The sequence below is a fragment of the Bicyclus anynana genome, chromosome 24, assembly GCF_947172395.1.
Source record: "Bicyclus anynana chromosome 24, ilBicAnyn1.1, whole genome shotgun sequence".
Classification (NCBI taxonomy): Eukaryota; Metazoa; Arthropoda; class Insecta; order Lepidoptera; family Nymphalidae; genus Bicyclus; species Bicyclus anynana.
This window is the reverse complement of record NC_069106.1, coordinates 5,434,340-5,453,771: the sequence shown is the minus strand read 5'-3', so window position 1 is coordinate 5,453,771 and position 19,432 is coordinate 5,434,340. Positions and strand designations below refer to the sequence as shown.

The following is a 19,432-nucleotide window of genomic DNA, read 5'->3' as shown; positions in this document are numbered from 1 at the left end:
TATTACAATCAATTTCCTTTCGATTTTTTGGTAACAGGTTTTTGCTGATTGGATTCTTACCTTCGATTGACATAATACCTAATATGATCAATCAACGGCTTTTAAAGGTGCTGATTGAGCATTCGCCGTTTTTATATTTGTTGAACTGAACAACGAACCGAGTCATGGAGCCAAATATTGCTATTTGCTACGAACATCTTGACATAGGTACCTGCTCATAATTCTACCGAACGCCTCTATTATACTCATCTATTATATCGTACTCACATGTAGCGCTCAGAAATGACGGCATAGTGCTCAGAGTTATTTTCTGGTATAGTAACAGCCTTCTAAGCGTTATTCACGTTGGGTCACTTCACATGTAATTTTTGTTCAAGGGCTTGTAGTCTATTCGATGTTTCCATTTCAAGCAAATCTGCTCGAAAGAATGCTTGCTCGCTAAAATGTTCTCGTATCTTTCTGTGATGTAACATTTCAACAATGCTCAAGTCTATCAGTAGCTTAAGATTTTAATGGGGATGATGACTAGGTTTGAATGTAATAATTTTTATGATCATCATCATCTTCATTAGCCGATGGACGTCCACAGCTAGACTTAGGCCTCTTGCATGGACTTCAAAACCCGTGGCAGCGCCGCAAATCTGACCCTTTTTAAATCCCTGTAGCTCCGAAAGTAATGATCGTAGATATACTGTTACTTTTACAAAATTGCTTTACTATACTCACGAGGCACAATTATCCGTCCTCTTTAATATGACGCAAGTATGTTAAAGTGGGCGGATAATAGTGCCTCTGAGTATATTAGCATATTCCTAATTTAGATACAATTAAAAAAAAACTTCATTTACAAGATTGTATTGGACGACTTTTCGAAAATTCATGTTCAATACATGAATTTTGTCGCCCTCCGTGGCGCAATGGATTTACAAGACGTTCGATCTGGGTTCGATCCAGGCTGGGCCGATTGGGTTTCTTAATTTGTCCAGGTCTGGCTGGTGAGAGGCTTCGGCCGTGGCAAGTTACTACCCTACCGGCAAAGACGTACCGCCAAGCGATTTAGCGTTCCGGTACGATGTCGTGTAGAAACCGAAAGGGGTGTGGATTTTCATCCTACTAACAAGTTAACCCGCTTCCATATTAGATTGCATCATCGTCTTTATCAGGTGAGATTGTGGTCAAGGGATAACTTGTTGAGAATAATTGACCTCTCTGGCGCAGTTGGTAGTGGGTTTCAACACAGAGACCCTGGGTTCGATCTCAAGGACATGTCTGCTTAGATTTAATATTTATTATATTAGCTCAAGTCTAATCTGGTGACTTCGGCCTCGGTAATGACGCGTAGAAACCGTCAGAGGTGTGGGTAGAATAAACTTGTACCGCTTCCATCTTAGACGGCATAGTCACTTGACTTCAGGTGAGATAGCAGTCAAGAGTTAACTTTTCTTGGAATTAAAAAAAATTACCCTACCCTACTTAAAGAACTTCTGCACGCCACTGGTGTATATGCATGTACTTCGCAAGATAAGCCGGCAGATAGCTGGACCGATTTGCAAATTCGTGGAAATGGATGGATTTGGATACTTATAAAAGTAAAATAAATAAAACAAGGATATATTTATGTAATTTATAAATTTATTCGACAATATTTTTTTAATAAAATAAATAAATAATTGATCTGTTTTTACCGCCGTATTCGAATATAAATTCTTAAGATAGCCGTTTCAGTAAATAGTCTTATAGCGAAAGTCTACCAACATTTTAAGCGTTTGATTTAATAGCCAAATATTAAATCAAGAGACAGATACAGATAACAGTTACTAATACTTGAGACGACGCCTATAGTGAGAACAGAGGTTCCTCACTCTAGACCCCTGACCATGACCTTGTGCAATCAAGTCTCGCAAAAGGATTTTATTTTTTAAGTCAGTTTTCAGCGTCTGGGGTCTAGGGATGAGGACTAGGCTAAAGGCTAACCGTTTACTATTTGTGGTAGGAATAAACAAAATGCCGTTTAATACACTTAGTGTTTTTCAGATAGCATGGGTAGGTACATATGTCGGAATTAACTACTTCCTTACCTAGTAGTTAGTATCTACTTTTAATAAGACTTTTTCGCAAGTTATAAAATACCTATATATACTATGCACAAAAATTAAGGGAGCAGAAAAAAAATCCAAATTTATGGGGGATTTTCAACAGGCTGTAACTTATACAAAAATGGTCGTACAGCAAAAAAATAAAAAGCAAATTGTACAATTGTACAATTGTACGCTTTTGTGCTTGCGCACGTGTATGTGCGCAAGCACAAAAGCCATTGGTTTCCGCAATATTTTTGATTGGGCGCTTGATTTTCCAAAAAACGACAAAAAGCCCTTTTTTGGATGCTTTTTCAAATTCATGTAATGATTGAAAAAAAATTTTTTTTTCAAAATTCAATTGCCAATCCTTGTAGAAAGTTTATTCAAGTTTTTGAAACCAACCTCAAAATTTCTGTGCGATCATTGGTTGCTGAGATATTGGTAATCAAAGACAAAATGATCTTTTTCCATTCAAACATCGATATCTCAGCGAGAAATGCTCGTATCGAGATTTAAAAAAAACGAAATTAAATCTGAATAAACAAGCTATCCGGTTATTCCACGTCCGTAGATTAAAAAAAAAACCAAAAAAATTTCGAAAATTTTTTTTTCGGTGGTTTTCTTATGATTACTCGAAAAATATTTTCAAAAAAAAATTTTCAAACTCAGATCCAAAAACTAAACACTTAGAGCTACAATTTGCTTTTTATTTTTTTGCTGTACGACCATTTTTGTATAAGTTACAGCCTGTTGAAAATCCCCCAAAAATTTGGATTTTTTTTCTGCTCCCTTAATTTTTGTGCATAGTATATTATCTAACTTGTGATATAAGAATTTAGATTTTTAATACAGTAAGTACTTATACATATTATGACCTGATTACAAAAACTTGGGATGCAATGCAGGATACCTAAATATTGAGCATTGCTACTAAAAATCTTTGTGTCAAAAATTTTCAACATAACAGAAATTAGATACCTATACTAAAATAAGTATATTTATTGTAATTAACAGTTCATTCAATATTGGCAATTAAATAACATTTTGTAAAACACTTAAAATCTACCTTCATATTATATATTGGTAGGTATACTTATAGCTAATAAAATATTACTTATTCTACTTAGCTTACTTATATTTTTCAATAACAACAGCTTGTATATTGTAACAATGAATAAAATACTTGGCAGGAATACAATAAGTAGGCACATTATGCTAGATACTTATTTAAGTCTACAATTTATAGGTATATTAATATTAATTTTATTGTAATTGATATAAAATATAATTATTTCATTAAACATGAGGTTTCTCCATTTTAAAGTGTTTCTGTAATCTCTACTATAAAAATACCATTGTTTGTTATCCAGCAGTCATTACTCAAGGGTACTTAATGAGATATTTATCTATAAAATATAGCAGTATATGACAATATATTGTCATTGAGTATATATGTCTCATAAAATCACAAGAAAACAACAACTACAAAGATAAACATTTCCAGAAAACAGAATAAAAGTAGGTAAGTAGTAGGAAAATAGAAGCAGACATTACCTTGCGGAAGTTCTTTATGAACAGTGAGTGAATCATTGATTTATTTTGCTATTCTCTGTGAACTCACAAATGTGAGCAAAAATCCTCTAAAATATGTTTCACTCTGTTATTAGAGCATCCTCGGAAGATAGACTTTACATAATGATTATGCAATCTAAGATAGAAGAGGGCTAACTTGTTGGGTATAGAATGAAAATCCACAGCCATTTCGGTATCTACATGACTTTGTGCCGGAATGCTAAACCCCTTGGCGGTACATCTTTGTCGGTAGAGTGGTAACTAGCCACGGCCGAAAGTCACACCAACTAAAACTTTAAAGAATAACAAATGAAATCACTTCATCATTAGGAATTTTTATGATTACATTAATTTTTATTATTAAATCTTACTATGTAATTAAAGTAGTGTCTGTATTGTTTTTTTGTACTTTATCACAAGACTTAGTTACCCACTTCTTACTTACTAAGTTCTACTTAGTTTCACTACTTCTGCTATATGAGGCACACCTTTCATTACATTGCAGCATTAAAATTCACCTTATAGGTGTGTGATTTATCTATAGAAAAAAATGTTACCTAAAATAAAGTTAAGTCTACAAAAGTACACAAATATCAAAAAATTAAATATGGCGTTATTATACGATTTGAATACAAAAATGTTGTGGTTATATTAGAGGCTTAACTGTAGTAAATGCACTGCAGAACCTTTTACATTTTTTGCGCTTAAAAAATACATTTCAAAAAGATTTTATTCTACACATAACAAACATCATTACTGAGCAAAACCCTTATTTTAAGTAAACTAAGACTCCCTCACACCTACCAGCCAACTTTGTTTGTGTGTGTTTGCTGCCTTCGATTCACAGGGCGTAAGGGCCGGGGCAAGCACCTCCAACTTTTCAGTTACGTGAATTTTAAGAAATTATATATCACGTGTCTTAAACTACGAACGAAAAAAATTGTGCAGAAACTTGCATATTATCTCAAAATTTTCTTAATTCTCTATGTCTGTGAAGTCTGCCAATCCTGTTGGCCAGCATGGTGGACTAAGGCTTAACTCTTCTCATTCTCAACAGTGAGCCAAATATGGATTATTAATAATGATGATGATGACTTAAGTCTTAATCCTTCATTGTCTACACTTAGTCGTCACAGTCACAGTCACAGCCAGCCTCAATACAAGCAGAACAGAACTTGTCGAGACACTCACAGCATCCTGAACAGCATTCTCCAAGACAATCTACACACCCTGAACAGCATTCTCCAAAACACTCACAGAAACTTGAACATGTAGATCCTAAACACTCAATAAAATTGTTACATAACCCACCAAAAGTTTCACAGTTAAAAAACATATCAAATACAGTGTCCTCATCGGGACCAGTGCATACACAACAGGCAGTTTCGTTCCTCTTTTTTTTCTGTTCTTGCTCGATTACTTCATTTCCTATAGGTTTGACGATTGGCATCTCTTGCTCTGGTGGTTCTGGATTTTAAAATGGTTCATTTACTCCAGGTTGTGTGGTGATTGGTTCAGCCATAGTCAGTTTCGTACAAGCTTTCTTTCTAATCACACAAGTTGTACCAAACACAACAACTTGTGATTTAAATATTTTCGCACAAGTTTTTACCAAACAATGCAATAGGTACCCAGAATTTACTGCATTTTATTTATGCCTACCTAAAATTGGAGACCTATTTTAGGTCTTCACAGTATCATAACTACCTATGATGTGCAATATACAGTTTAACAATGTCCACTAGAAACTGCTTTACCACAAAAGTTGTTTGGCACTTTTTTAATTATTTAATTCAAATTGAGAACAATTAAGTAATAAACAAATTACCCACCCAATTTTATATAAATATAATTAAATAGCTACTTATTAAACAATCACAGCAGTGTAATGGCTAGAGTGTCTAATAGACATTATAAATTGTTTTAATGATATTATTGATTATAATAATATTATCTCTGAAGTGTGTGCAGTCCTGAACCCACAATTTGATTTGATTTGAGTTTGACAAATGACAATATTATTATTTTTGTGTTAAGGACTGTGTTCACAGATGACGTACATGTAACATATTAAACATCAATTTACAAAGATAAGTTTGTACTACACATTGAGTATTAGCTTTAGTATACATATAATTTGAGTACAAAAATATTGTGGTAATACTAGAGATATAAAAGGCTACATTGTAAATGCACTGCAAAGCTATTTACATCTTTTGGGCTTAGAAAATATCTTTCAAAAAGACTTTATTCAACTCATAAAGTATAACAGAGACTAGAATTGTCTATCATTACTCCAGTATGCCTAAGTTGAACAACACAACATATATCAAACATTGCGAGGAAACCTGCATACCTCAGAATTTTCTTAATTCTCTATGTGTGTGAAGACTGCCAATCCGCATTGCGCTAGCGTGATAAACTAAGGCCTAACCCCTAACCCCTCTCATTATAAGAGGAGACTCATGCTCAACAGTGAGCAGAATATGGTTTGTTAATGATGATGATGAAGACACAAGTATGAAGATATTCAACTTTTTATGTTCTGTTTAACCCTGCGACTTATGTCTTAGTCCTTCATTGTCTAAGCTTAGTCTGAACAGTCACAGTCACAGCCACCCTCACCACAAGCAGAACAGAACTCTCCAAGACACTCACAACATCCTGTACTGCATTCTCCAAGGCACTCACAGCATCCTGAACTGCATTCTCCAAGACAATCACCACACCCTGAACAGCATTCTCCAAAACACTCACAGCAGCTTGTACATGTATATCCAAGGCACTGTATAAAATGGTGACATAACCCAGCGAAACTTTCACAGATAAAAAACATATCAAGTACATCATCTTCATCGGGATCAGAGCATACACAACAGGCAGTTTCGTTTCTCTTTTTCTTCTTTTCTTCCTCAATTACTTCATTTCCAATAGGTTCGACGATTGGCATCTCTTGCTCTGGTGGTTCTGAATTTAAAAATGGTTCCTCCAAATGTATTTTTTCACTCGCTCTAATGACTTCATTTACTCCAGGTTGTGTGGTGATTGGTTCAGCCATAGTCAGTTGTGTACAAGTTTTTTTTTTAATCACACAAGTTGTACTAAACACAAAAACTTGCGATTTTCTTTTAAATAGTTTGGCACAAGTTTTTCCGAACAACGCGAACAACGAAAAAAAATTAGGTAACCGGAATTTATTGCATTTTATTTATTCCTTCCTAAAATTGGAGACGACGACGACGTGCAATATGAAGTTGAATAATTATATCAACTGTCCACTAGAAACTGGTTTACCACAAAAGTTGTTCGGCACTTTTTTTACTAATTTATTTCAAATTAAGAACAAATAGATAATAAACAAACTACCCACCTAATTTTAAGTATTTCTAAATAATTGTATAGACTTATTAAACAATCTCAGCAGTATATTGTCTAGTGTCTATTAGACATAACAAATTGTTGTATTGTTATCGAATATATGTTAAAAATAGGTTTAAAAAATATTAAAATAAATAACTCGGAAGTTTGTGCAGTCGTGAGCTTTACAATAACAGGGGCCTAATTGTCTAACGGAGTTCATTGATCGTAAAGTTCATACGATCGGCTACGATCAACGATCAATCGTAACTTTACATTGGTATTGTCTAATTTAGTTCATTATATGAAGACCGGATGGTGAACGATGAACTGAAATCATTCATGAAGATTGCGTATTGTTTATGCAAAACGATAGTGAAACTATCGTTAATAATATTATCAAATTTAAGTCAAACTCCATAATAATGCATATATTTTAACAAAGTTTTATGTCTTTTGTTTAAAACATTAAAGAAGCATTAAATTTCACGAAAAATATCTACTATTGAAGAAAATAGCGTGAGAAAATGGTACATGCAACTCGAGTAACAAAACGCATTTAACGAATTTAACCAAGGGCTATTTGGACTATTTGGTAATCTCCCTGTTGTCTGTGTAGGCTAGTGTCAAAATAACGGGGTATCCTATTAGTCTGTGGTGAAACATAGCATATTAATAACCTGTGGATTAGAAATTTTATTTTTTAATTTATCAAAACAAAACAAAATTTTTATTTTTTAGGTTTTAAAGAGAATTTAGAAATTGAGCAAAGTTTTACTAAATTATATTGATCTTAGGAGCAAAGTTTACTTCGTTTGTGTTATTGTTAATCTAAAATATAAAAGTAAACAAAAAAGAAAACTACCTCTATATAATTTTGTCGATGTCCATTTCTTAAGAAGTTTCTCATTAAAACAACCCTTAACTCAGGCAAGGCAGGGCTAAGGTGGTTAGCGTAACTACAAGTGGAGTTAGCCAACTGAAGAACAATCAACAATGCCCGATTAATAAGTGATCGCGCTGCTGTCTACTACATGTCCCTGCACTAGTTACAGCAGTAATTTCTTTGTTGGGAAGTATTTAGCACATCCGGGCTGCGCAAGAGGAGAGGGTGGGCAGCTGTCTCTTAGAAAAGTCCGCATGTTATTTTTTCCCAGTGTTAAGTCTCGTATGAGTCAGCACTAATATACATAGGTTTACCTAAGTGTGTGATGAGTGACTTCACAAACAGACTTATTATTAAAGGATTTGAACAGTTCTTTAGCTCTTTAGGGTGTTTTATTCCTTCACCAGCCAACAACAGTGTCATAATAACAACGGGTTCGCAGAGATAGTTTATCTAAGCATTTAGATATACCATTCAAAATCCTCTACTGAGAGCAAAATGTTACTGTTTTATTTTATTTTTTATTCTTTACAAGTTAGGCTACACGTCATCACACTGGAATGCTAAATCAGTTGGTCCAGCCGGGGATCAAACAAGTTACTTTCATTGTATGAACCTTCGGAACATAAATTATCATTAACATCTGATAGTGGTATATTATACATTAACACCATAACTACCAATCCACATTGGAGCAGGTTTTTTTTTTTTTATTCTTTACAAGTTAGCCCTTGACCACAATCTCACCTGATGGTTAGTGATGATGTAATCTAAGATGGTAACGGGTTAACTTGTTAGGAGTAGGAAGACAATCCACACCCCTTTCGGTTTCTACATGGCATCATACCCAAATGCTAAATCTCTTAGCGGTACGTGTTTGCCAGTAAGGTGGTAACTGGCCGAAGCCTCCCACCAGCCAGACCTAGACCAATTGAGAAAACCTCAATCGGTCAAGCCAGGGATCGAACCCAGGAAATCACTGCTAATGTTTTCCTCTCAAAGATTCTATCTAACTTTTAGTATGAAATATTATTTTTTTTTTTTTATTTCAGACTAAATTGATTATTATGAACAGACTATTACGATGAACCACTGATATTGAGAGAGACATGAAGATGAGTGCTTTGACAACAAGACTGACTAGCTGAGCCAGCTTAAGAATTATGTGCTGTGTGTGTGTGTAATTCCAGGAGCTCTCTATGTCAGCTATCCATCTAAAATATTCTTACTCATTTTTGTTAATTATAAAATAAATTTGATTATTCACTATGTAACTTCATTGTACCTATCCTGTGATTGACTGAAGCTGTTAGAAAGGTAGCATCTGTAATAATTTATTTACGGTAAAACATATTTAAAAATAAATATGCTTTAACATTTAAGTATGGCCAATATGTTGTCTAGTACAGTGAGCAGGGCTGAACCCATGATCCCTCAGTGTCTAGTCTGGCCCCTCTATGGAGTAGCTAGTTAGGCTTTAGCAGATTTATATCCTAATTTGGTAATACTCGTTTTTCTGATTTAAGAAAATATACTAATCATCAAAACAGTGTCTGCAAGTTACTGTACAGGCCGACTGGATGAGAAGTATAAATTTGATTATTTTTAAGCTTTGTGGTTTCCGGGTTTAAAAAATGTCTAACTGAAAGTCTATGTCTACTGTATTTATTATTATTATAATAAATAAACTTAAAAAATCTTTTTTTTTATGAACTTCCAACCCCTATTACACCCTCAGAGGTGTCATTTTCATAATTCTTAGAATACTAGTTGTCTAGATACTGTAATAAAAAGATACAGTTCGGGGGATTGTAGGGGTAAGCACTGGACCTACTGAACCAATTTTGAAGATTATTTTACCAATAAAAATCCACATTTGAGTATTATAGGCCATGTATTTCTTCCCACGGGAACAGGAATTATGTGGGTGAAACTGCAGGGGGGTGAACATACACAGGTATTATAAATGTATTTTTTACAACTACACTTTTTGAATATTTTATTTAATTATTGTAATGGTAAAAAAAATATTAATAGTAAAATGTTAAACTAAAAGCTTTAGGCTGGTTTTACAGTCACGCGTTTCGGCAGCGCCGTCGGAGCGCGCGCGCTCGGATATGTATTGGGGTATTAGTAGCGTTTCAAATTCGCGCGCTTGAGCAGCGCCGTTCGTTGAACGCGTCCTATTCGCGCGACGCGGTCGAAGCGCGCGCCGCTCGTGCGCTTCTACGGCCATTGTGCGTTTTAGTCTCACGCCGTTGAGACGTGCCGTTAGGTACTGTTGTGTACAAAATGAATCACATCGATACGGGTCGAGTAATTGACGAAGTGCGAATTAGAAGATGTTTATGGGACCCGGCCGATGATTTTTATAAGAATAAGGACGCAAAAAATAAAGCCTGGAAGAAATTGGAAAGGAATTGTGTTGTGAAAATTTCCAATTTTTCCACTGGAGCTATGGGGTTGCGACGTATGCTGGATCTTCGTAAAGAAAACTCTAACTTGCACAGTAATTCGTCGAAACTGCTGGTTGATAGGCGAAAATATTTATAAAATTTATAACTATTTTCTCGTAAATCAGAGAAAGATGTTACGTGTTCGCCTCTCAGTAACCTTGTAGCGTTATAAGGATCAACACCTACTGTTCTTCGACGTTTTTGTTGCCTTTTTTTCCATAAAAAGTAAATAGCCAGTACTCTAACCGCATTGCCGTTCATTTTGTATCTGTTTGTACACGACTGTCTCACAGCAGCGAAACGCGCCGTACTAATTGAGGAGCGCCGTACTAGTTGGTGCACCGCTGTTCAAACGCGCGCTGTCCAACAGCGCGCTGTCCAACGGCGCGTCTAGCGGCGTGACTGTAAAACCAGCCTTAGTTTTAGAAAAAACTACAACAAAACAAACTCAGCAAAGTAAGTATTCTTTTATTTTTAAATATCAAAGACCAAATCAAATATCATCAGCATTTCACAATCTATGCAAATATTTTGATAATACACACACATTTATGATTTGACCAGATAACAGGGTCATCAGTACAATGTCCTGTCAGCTAAAAGCCTTTGCCATCTTTTCTTCAGCACACCAATATGTTATTCCACTGTATTGCAGGTGCTATTTGCAATATTGGAGTCTGCAGTTATAGGGCATATTCCAAATCTCCTGTAAAGCAAAATTGTTAATATTGAGCATATTATAAAATATACACATCACTATTTAGTCTCAATGTAAGTGTAGTTTGTGTACTAAGATAATATAGCAGACAGACAAGCTTCGCTTTGACTCATTCCCTATTCCTATCCTATTCTACTCCCACCCATTGGCTTATCTATTATTATTTCCTATTCCTATTCGGTAGCTCAGAATCCTAGGATTCCTAGGGTGGGCATGCACTAATGGAAAATGTAAATGTACCTATGAGCGATGACGAAAGAGTTCGTTCGCCATAATCATACTTTTAAAAATGAAATTTGATTCCTTTTTGCTTAACTTTGCCAGCAAACTTAACTAAACCACACACTTATGCCATGGAACACAGATCCAAACATATTGGATACAACAACATGCAAGATGTCGCAGAAATCGAGTTTATGTCGCTCTATGGACTAAGTGTCTCTTTGTGTGGTACGTCCAAAGAAAGTGTGTGTAAGACATTGGATGCTGGAAGAAAGATGCAGTTTGATCCCCAGTTCTTGGAGGAGTGAGATGTTGTTTCGAAACTGTGTCCAGGATATGCAAGCATTCTTCTCCAACACCACATTTCTAGAGTGTGTATCTTCTTTTTCTCACTTTCTCTCAGAGTCCAAGTCTCAGCATCCTATATAAATCGATTAATGGCACTCAATTAACTTCATTGTTTTGACTTTAAAAGTTCATTGCAAAGAATATATTATTTATTACTCTTTCTAATAGAGTTCATTGTTTACAAACAAAGCACTAAACACTTCGCAAAGTTTCGTACTAAAAATGCTAACTGTGGACGGGGAGACTGAATTGAGAGATTTAGAATGGAAAAAAATATTAATTTTAGATATTTAATAAAATATAAATTATTATTTTGGAATTTTGGACATCCACAATTTGTCCTTTTTACGATCAAAGGTGACTCAAGACCCATCGTAAGTTTTTGACATAGGCCATGAAGATAAAACTTTAAACAATTCGAAGACAATCGCAAATAACTGTCAAATCATATAAAATCATTCACTCTTCGTATAAAAATAACGATCTAATCGTAATGAACTAACTATGCCCAACCGATGGCTTTCCATTGGCTTACACAATCCGAAATAGCTGTTTGACAAGTAAAAACGTACGATTTCAACTGTCAAATTCAATCGTTTGCGTTAGACAATTAGGCCCCAGATCATAAAGATTTATTTATGCAATTTTGATTTGAGTTTGACATTGACATTGACAAATGACTATAACAATTTTATTGACATTATTTTTGTGTTGTAGACTGTGGTCGATGACGTAGTCGTAACTGTGGACTTAACGTACTATCATTACATCAGTAGACAAAGAACAATTTGTAGTAATTTGTAGACAGGTCGCGCGACGAACTCCTGTAATGACAAAAGACCGACACACGACCGGCTACAAGTGACAACACTTTTACTTAAATAGTCTCGTAAACGCGTGGATCCGGATTTAGGACTAGGTGAAAAGTAAAAAGTGGAAAGCGTTAATTATTATACAAACTGTCTCTTCAAAAATTCAATATAAAAATGGTTCAAAGATAACACCCATGAACAAATTGACTTTATTGTAAGAAAAATGCCGAAGGACGTGAAAAATATTCAATAGAATTGATATATTCAACCCTAGTTTCGTAAAGAAAAATAGATATTGATATATTTATTTCTTTTACAGTCACGCCCTTCCCTTAGCGGCTTCATAAGGTCTTCAACGTGCGTCTGCGTACGTGTCTAGAGTTATACGAGCTTACTGAGCTCACAAAATGTCACATAACCTGAACACATTTGAACGTGTACCTAATCACTGATGGCAAATATGGGCATTAATATTAACATAACATTTATTTAAAATTATTCTAAACTATAAACATATACCTATAAATCGAGACATAATTAAAGGAAGTAGTAGTGGAAGTAAATGCCCTTATTTGTTTCAATTTAATAATGAATAACGTACGTAAGTTTAAGTGACAAGGGAAATATAGATAGAGGGAAACTATATCTCATTAATTCTGACGAGCAACTTAGCAAGGATTTTTCCAAGGTACTATTGTCACAAATAAGGTACTAAGTTGCTCGTCAGAACAATAATTACGAAGATAACGTTTGAAATATTTGTCACTGACAAATTCAAAATTTTAATAAGCTTTAGCATTAATACCTTAGCTTCCCTGGATAATCCATTGGTTCTTTAAAAAGCAGGGCAATGTCTTATCATAATTTAGTAGGTACATAATAAAATCGCTTAGATTTTTCAAATAACACATCCAATTTTAAGGTGGTTTTCATTAAAAGATGAACAAGTGATTCAATAGGAAGGTCAATACGTCTAGTTCAATACAAAATGTCGCGGTCAATGCGGACGAAGTTGAGGGAAGTAGTTCACAACAAATCATTAATCATCTCCACCACCACCACCTCCCCCGCTATCACCACCTGTGTCTCCTCCGCCACTATCACCACCGCCCCCTCCACCACTATCACCGCCAGTGTCACCACCCCCACCCCCTCCACTATCGCCACCAGTGTCTCCGCCGCTGCACCCCCAGCCACTAGAATGATCTACGCTCCCATGATTTCCCCCAGAGTGATCACCACTACTCGAATGCGTGTTATCGGCAACAGAATGGCCTCCATGTCCAACAGTACCACCTGAGTGGCTTACGCCGTGATCTCCACTTCCAGTGTTACCAACTGTATAGCAAACATTTCCATATTTATTTTCGACGCCGCTATGATCAACTGAATGACTTTTACTGCTGTGATCTCCACTTGCGTTGTTACCAACTGTATAGCAAACATTTCCAAATTTATCTTCAACACTGCTATGATTAACTGAATGACTTTTACTGGCATGACCAACTGATTGGCCATATGGATAGCATACGGTCTCAGAGTCATTTGCACTATCACTATGAAGACCTGGTTGGTGTACTTTACCAGAGTTACCTGCATCGGGCTTACAAGTTGAGCGACTCATGTCTCCCGTGTGATGATCATTTCTACTGCGACCACTCAAGTGACCATCATAGTCGATTCCTGCCACAGCGAGATCTCCCCTGTTTACACCTCCGCTATGTTCATGAACTATATTATAGTCACTATATGTAGTGGGCCTATAGACGGTGTCGTCTTTTATAAAACTTGTAATATTATCGTCTTCAGATACATCATCGACTGTGTAATTATTCGCCGCAATCCTTAGTGGCCTACTTCTCTTTTTTTTTTCATCATCGCAGCAACCAGAGCAGCGGTATCGACCGCAGTATAACGAGTAGAAATACACGAAGCAGCATTGGTCGTTATCGTTTCGACATTCTTCACATTTAATTGTATCATAACGAACTTCGGATAAAGGCGGTTCTGTCGAATTATTCTTTGCCGTTGTCCTTGGCTGTGACGATACCACATACTTTGACATTGTTTAGAACGTGGGAAACAACTATTAATTTAGTTTGTATTTATAAATTTACTCTCTACTCACTTTATTTCGCACTTAACGATGAACACATCACAACCGAAGTTTTAATTAGTAGGAACTGCTCATTTTAGGCGTAATGAAAACATTATTTTGTTATTTTGAGTTGATGACTGACGTCAGTGCTATGGCGAAAACCACAGATAACAAATGCGAAAACGGAATCACAGACTTCATTTGTCGTCTGTGATCACAGATTCGTTATTAATTACTACGTAAAGTTGAATTCAGCCATAGATCAATAGATACTAATTCACCACAGACCCACAGGCCACACAGAATATAGATGAATGTGATTTGAATCATAGATATTTAATAGGTATAGGAGTTTAGGTTTGATTTAAATTGATTGATTTTAAATTTCTCCTGTTTTTTAATTTTTAACAATGTTATACATACAAAATATACAAAACACTAGTAAAAACTTAGGTGTAAAAAAAATTAACCCCCTCGCTGCGGGACATATAAGTGCCCAAGCAACCGGTGGTCAGGACTCCAGAGTGAGAAACCTCCTCACAATACGCGCCGTCTCAAGAATCACTGCCTTCTGTATCCGACCCTTGATCTAACTGTTTAGTGAAAGCTTCTTGAGATGTTGGTCGAAGCTTTTCGCTATAAGATCATTGACTGAAACAACTACCGGAACAATAATAGTTGACTCAACATTCTACATGGAGGTAATCTCGTGAGCAAGGTCCTCAAGTATTTTGATACTTTTTCCTTTTCAGCTTTAACCAGATTATCGTCATGTGGAACAGTGATATCAACAATTATTGCACGGCGCACCGACCGATCAACTAACACTATTTATCAGGTCTATTGGCTACAATATACCTGTCAGTGATAATCGTTCGGTCCTAGTAGAGCAATGCACTGCTATTTTCAAGAACTGACGCTGGGTCGTACCTATAGTAAGGCATCTCAGAATCAATACATAAGAGCAAGCTGGTAGTGGATTATCTTATCTTGGCTACTTGATTATGTCTGTGCAAGTATTCGCCGTTAGCAAGGTGAGAACACCCGGACACAATATGCCTGAGGAACTCCCCAGGACAATGACACGCTCGACAGAATTCTAGAGTGCCATCTTTCATAATATGTTTCCAGTAGTTTCTCGTCTTTATAACTTCGTCCATAATTGCACAGACAAAATCATCGGTTTCCCCAAAGAGGTCATTTATTATTATTATATTCTTTGATTCAAACTGACGAATCTATAACACGTATAATTTAGATATTGGCAGAGAAATTTCTCGCGAAGCATATTTTTGTGCACGAAGAGATCCTTTTATTTAGATATAGGTAGATACTAATCTAAATAACTCACATGATAAACTTATTTAAGCTAAGTCTGGTGTGTCTGTATTTGAACAACCACAACAACAGACGTCACACTCTTCATAATCGGGTTCGACAAAACACTCCGCAAAACAATCGCATATGTCTGAATGTAATTCTCCAAGAGATTCTTTTCTTTTGTTTATCTCTTCTTCCTCAGGAGTAACTTCGTTCGGAATAGGTTCAACAGTTTGTACTTGCCCTGTTGCAATGTCTCCGAAAGGGTTATCTTTATTCGCGTTAACTGCTTCATTTAATCCAGGTTGTGTGGTAATTGGTTCAACCATAGTAATTTTTTTTTTTTTTTGTTATTTCGTAGGTACGTTTTTCTGATTAATGCACTAGTAGGTAATGGGTACACTTTGCACGCTAATGTATATTATTACAAAAAGTCTACTTAAAAATTTAAATTAAACATTAATCTTTAATCACAATGTCATGATAGTAGATATCTTTATTTTATGACGCGCAATAAAAATATTAACGGTTACGTACTGGTTTGATATTTTGGCACTTTTTAATGAATTAATCATGAATCATCATTCAAATTAAGAACGAATAGGTAATAAAGTAGTGTCACCAAAAGATGAATGGACCATAATAGATGAACATCCACACGAAAAAAAAATATAAAATAATAAAAAAAAAATAAAAAAAATAGTTTTAGCAGACCCAGAAGTGGATTATAAAAATAAGGAACCTATGTCGAACAACAGTTGTGATTCACCATAACATAATTGTCAGGACAACTTGTACAACAATCAACAACAAATCAAACTGTAACCAAAATAAGACCCTATAGTCAGATCGGGTAGGTATTTTAAACAATGTAAATAAACAAAAACAGCTGACTCAGGGGTGCTCAACATTTTACTACAGCATTATTTACGAATATTGTCATGAAATAAAACTTCCTTTGATAACCAATATTTTTTTTATTCTATATTCCTATATCCTGTTATTTATCTAACAGATAATGTTTCACTTATATTCAGGGTTCCGTAGTCAATAAAGAACCCTTATAGTTTTGTTTTTTATTATGTATAAGCAAGCATAAGGTATCCTCGACATATTTAAACACATTAATCAAAACGGTTTTCTCGGAGGACGATAAGGGTGATAGCTTTGTACGTTTCTTTTTTGGTGACGGAAACGATAGCAATGCGGAATAACTGCTCCGGCTAGTACCAGGCTCCGCTTCACTCATTTTCGTACTAAACTAAATAAAATTAATAAATTAATTAATTAAACAAATAAAAAACCCGAATGCCTATATGATACAAAAACTGAAAAGAAAAAAAACAAGCTCAGTCCAGAAGTGTAGAAAAAAATTAGAAAACAGTCGGGACCTATTATATTGAATATAATGATTTACGTCTACATTTTTTAATAGGTCCCCACTTTAGTTTAATCAGTTTTTGTATCATTTATGCAGTCGGGTATTCGTTTATTTAATTATTTTATTTCATAATTTTTAGTTAGATAGATGGTGAATTTCGGATTTATTTGTTACGTTTGTTACAAAGTACGATAGTGTATACCTACGTCCAACCGAGGATAAGTAAATATTCAAAAAAATCTACGGAACCCTCGGTGGGCGAATCCGACTCGCACATGTCGAGTTTTATAATCAATATATTTAATTTAGTCTATTTAAGGTATTTTATAACTACACTTCATAAACCTTATAGTCGTCCGCCTCGCGTATTATGTATATACAATTAATAAATAACGTTTTTCTAATTGTAGTTTTTTGTTGGCCATTATATACCATTTTGAAATTCTCACAAAAAGCCCTTGAATTTGATTCCCTTGTTGCAATATTTAAAAAAAAATCACCCCGATTCTATAGCATCTCACAGTCGTCTTGTTGGTTTTTTTTTAATTTCACCTATCTAAGAACACTTGGGTTATTAAAACAAATCTAAGGATATCTGAATTACGTAAATCCGTTCAGCGGTTTCGAAGATATGAGGTAATAAATAATACATACAAGATACGCGCGAAAAACAAACAACAAATAAACAATAATTAACAACAACAACGAAACGAGAACAAAACGAAATAATAAAAATTACAAAGGAAGAAAATACGCACAACAGTCTGGATTTAGTTAACGAATACTGTGAGGTAGGAGTATTAGTCACAGACAACAAATAAAGTAGTGTTTTGTGCTGTGAAGTGTGTGTGTGTGAAATGTCAAATCTTCTTTCACTTAATAACACAAAATCAAAAAATTAATCATAGTATAGGGTATTTCTGCAATAAATGAAAGGTAAAATTCACATTAAAATAAAAGAAAACATCTTCTTTTGATATGAAAATACGACATTTATAAAAATTATTAAAGTTATTATTTAATTTTATAAATGCACATTTAATACCCATAAAACTCAATATCTTTATTTTTCATAATGGTTTGTGACTCATGTCTGCTTGGGTTCTTTTTATGTCGTTTGTATTGTTTTTGTGCAAACTCTATATATTTAGCATAGAGGAATTAGAAATGGAAATGCATCGCACCCAAATGCAGCAACAAAATTGTCTGTCGTTTTTTGAAAGGGACGAGGTAAACTCAGTCATCGAAAATATTTAAAAAGAATAAATAATAAAATATTTAACAAGAATAATATAATCTGTACACAGAACGTTAAATTAATGGATCGATGTTCTGTTCGTTCGTTCGTTAGAAGAATAGAATCGATTTTTCTTTTAGATATTGTTTTTATTACAAATTTATTATAAATTATAATTATGTTTTTGACGACCTCCGTGGCGCACTGGTACGCGCGGTGGATTTACAAGACGGAGGACCTAGGTTCGATCCCCGGCTGGGCCGATTGAGAATTTCTTAATTGTGCCAGGTCTGGCTGGTTACCACCCTACCTACAAAACGTACCGCTAAGCGATTTAGCGTTCCGGTATGATGTCGTGTAGAAATCATACCGTCCATCTTAGATTGCATCATCACTTACCATCAGGTGAGACTGAAATCAAGGGCTAACATGTAAAGAATAACAAAAATAAAATAGAAATATTTTCAAATTGAACGTCACGTCATCTTTTACTGAATTAGAAGTTGTTGGCCGTTTTTCATGCCATTGAACTACTTACTACACAAACCGGAATATTTAGGGAGTTTTTTAGACGACGAAAACGATTACAACAATGAAACATCGATACAATCGAACAATCTAACGCGTTTGTTAGTTTTTTTACACGCGATAGCCGCTCAACTATCCCAGTCGATTTTACAAACACTTCTAAATGCCCCGCTCTATATAGATAGATCGTTGATTCTTTGACAGAGAGGTAACGTCTTGCGAGGTAGGTCCTTCTATTATTGGTCCGAGATAATTAATTTATTGTTTGTGAATCCGGGCTCAAAAGGGCTAGAACCCAGAGCCGTAAAGCTTATTATTAAAAATACAATGTATGTGAATCGAAACGAAAAGTGTCGCCCTAAAAGAACCTTTTTGAGAAGTGATATTGTTGTGTAAAAAGCCTAAAGTTGTGGACTATA

The 19,432-nt window shown here is 35.0% G+C and overlaps 2 protein-coding genes across 3 annotated transcripts in view; one reads left to right on the top strand and one right to left on the bottom strand.

Moving 5' to 3' along the window:
* LOC128199462 (uncharacterized) overlaps positions 1-19,432 on the top strand; it is a 480,879-nt gene that overhangs the window by 288,069 nt on the left and 173,378 nt on the right. The window lies entirely within an intron of this gene.
* LOC128199463 (uncharacterized transmembrane protein DDB_G0289901-like) lies at positions 1,613-14,729 on the bottom strand. 2 transcript variants are annotated; one of them, XM_052889091.1, is made up of 2 exons: positions 7,021-14,729; positions 1,613-6,928 (listed from the first exon to the last, which is right to left on the bottom strand). In XM_052889091.1, exon 1 carries the CDS (start codon positions 14,512-14,514, stop codon positions 13,489-13,491), a length of 1,026 nt encoding a protein of 341 aa, XP_052745051.1. In that variant the 5' UTR covers positions 14,515-14,729; the 3' UTR covers positions 1,613-6,928; positions 7,021-13,488. The 2 variants fall into 2 exon arrangements, with proteins under 2 accessions (XP_052745051.1, XP_052745052.1); XM_052889092.1 differs by lacking the exon at positions 1,613-6,928 and having other exon boundaries at positions 7,034-11,055; positions 11,308-14,729.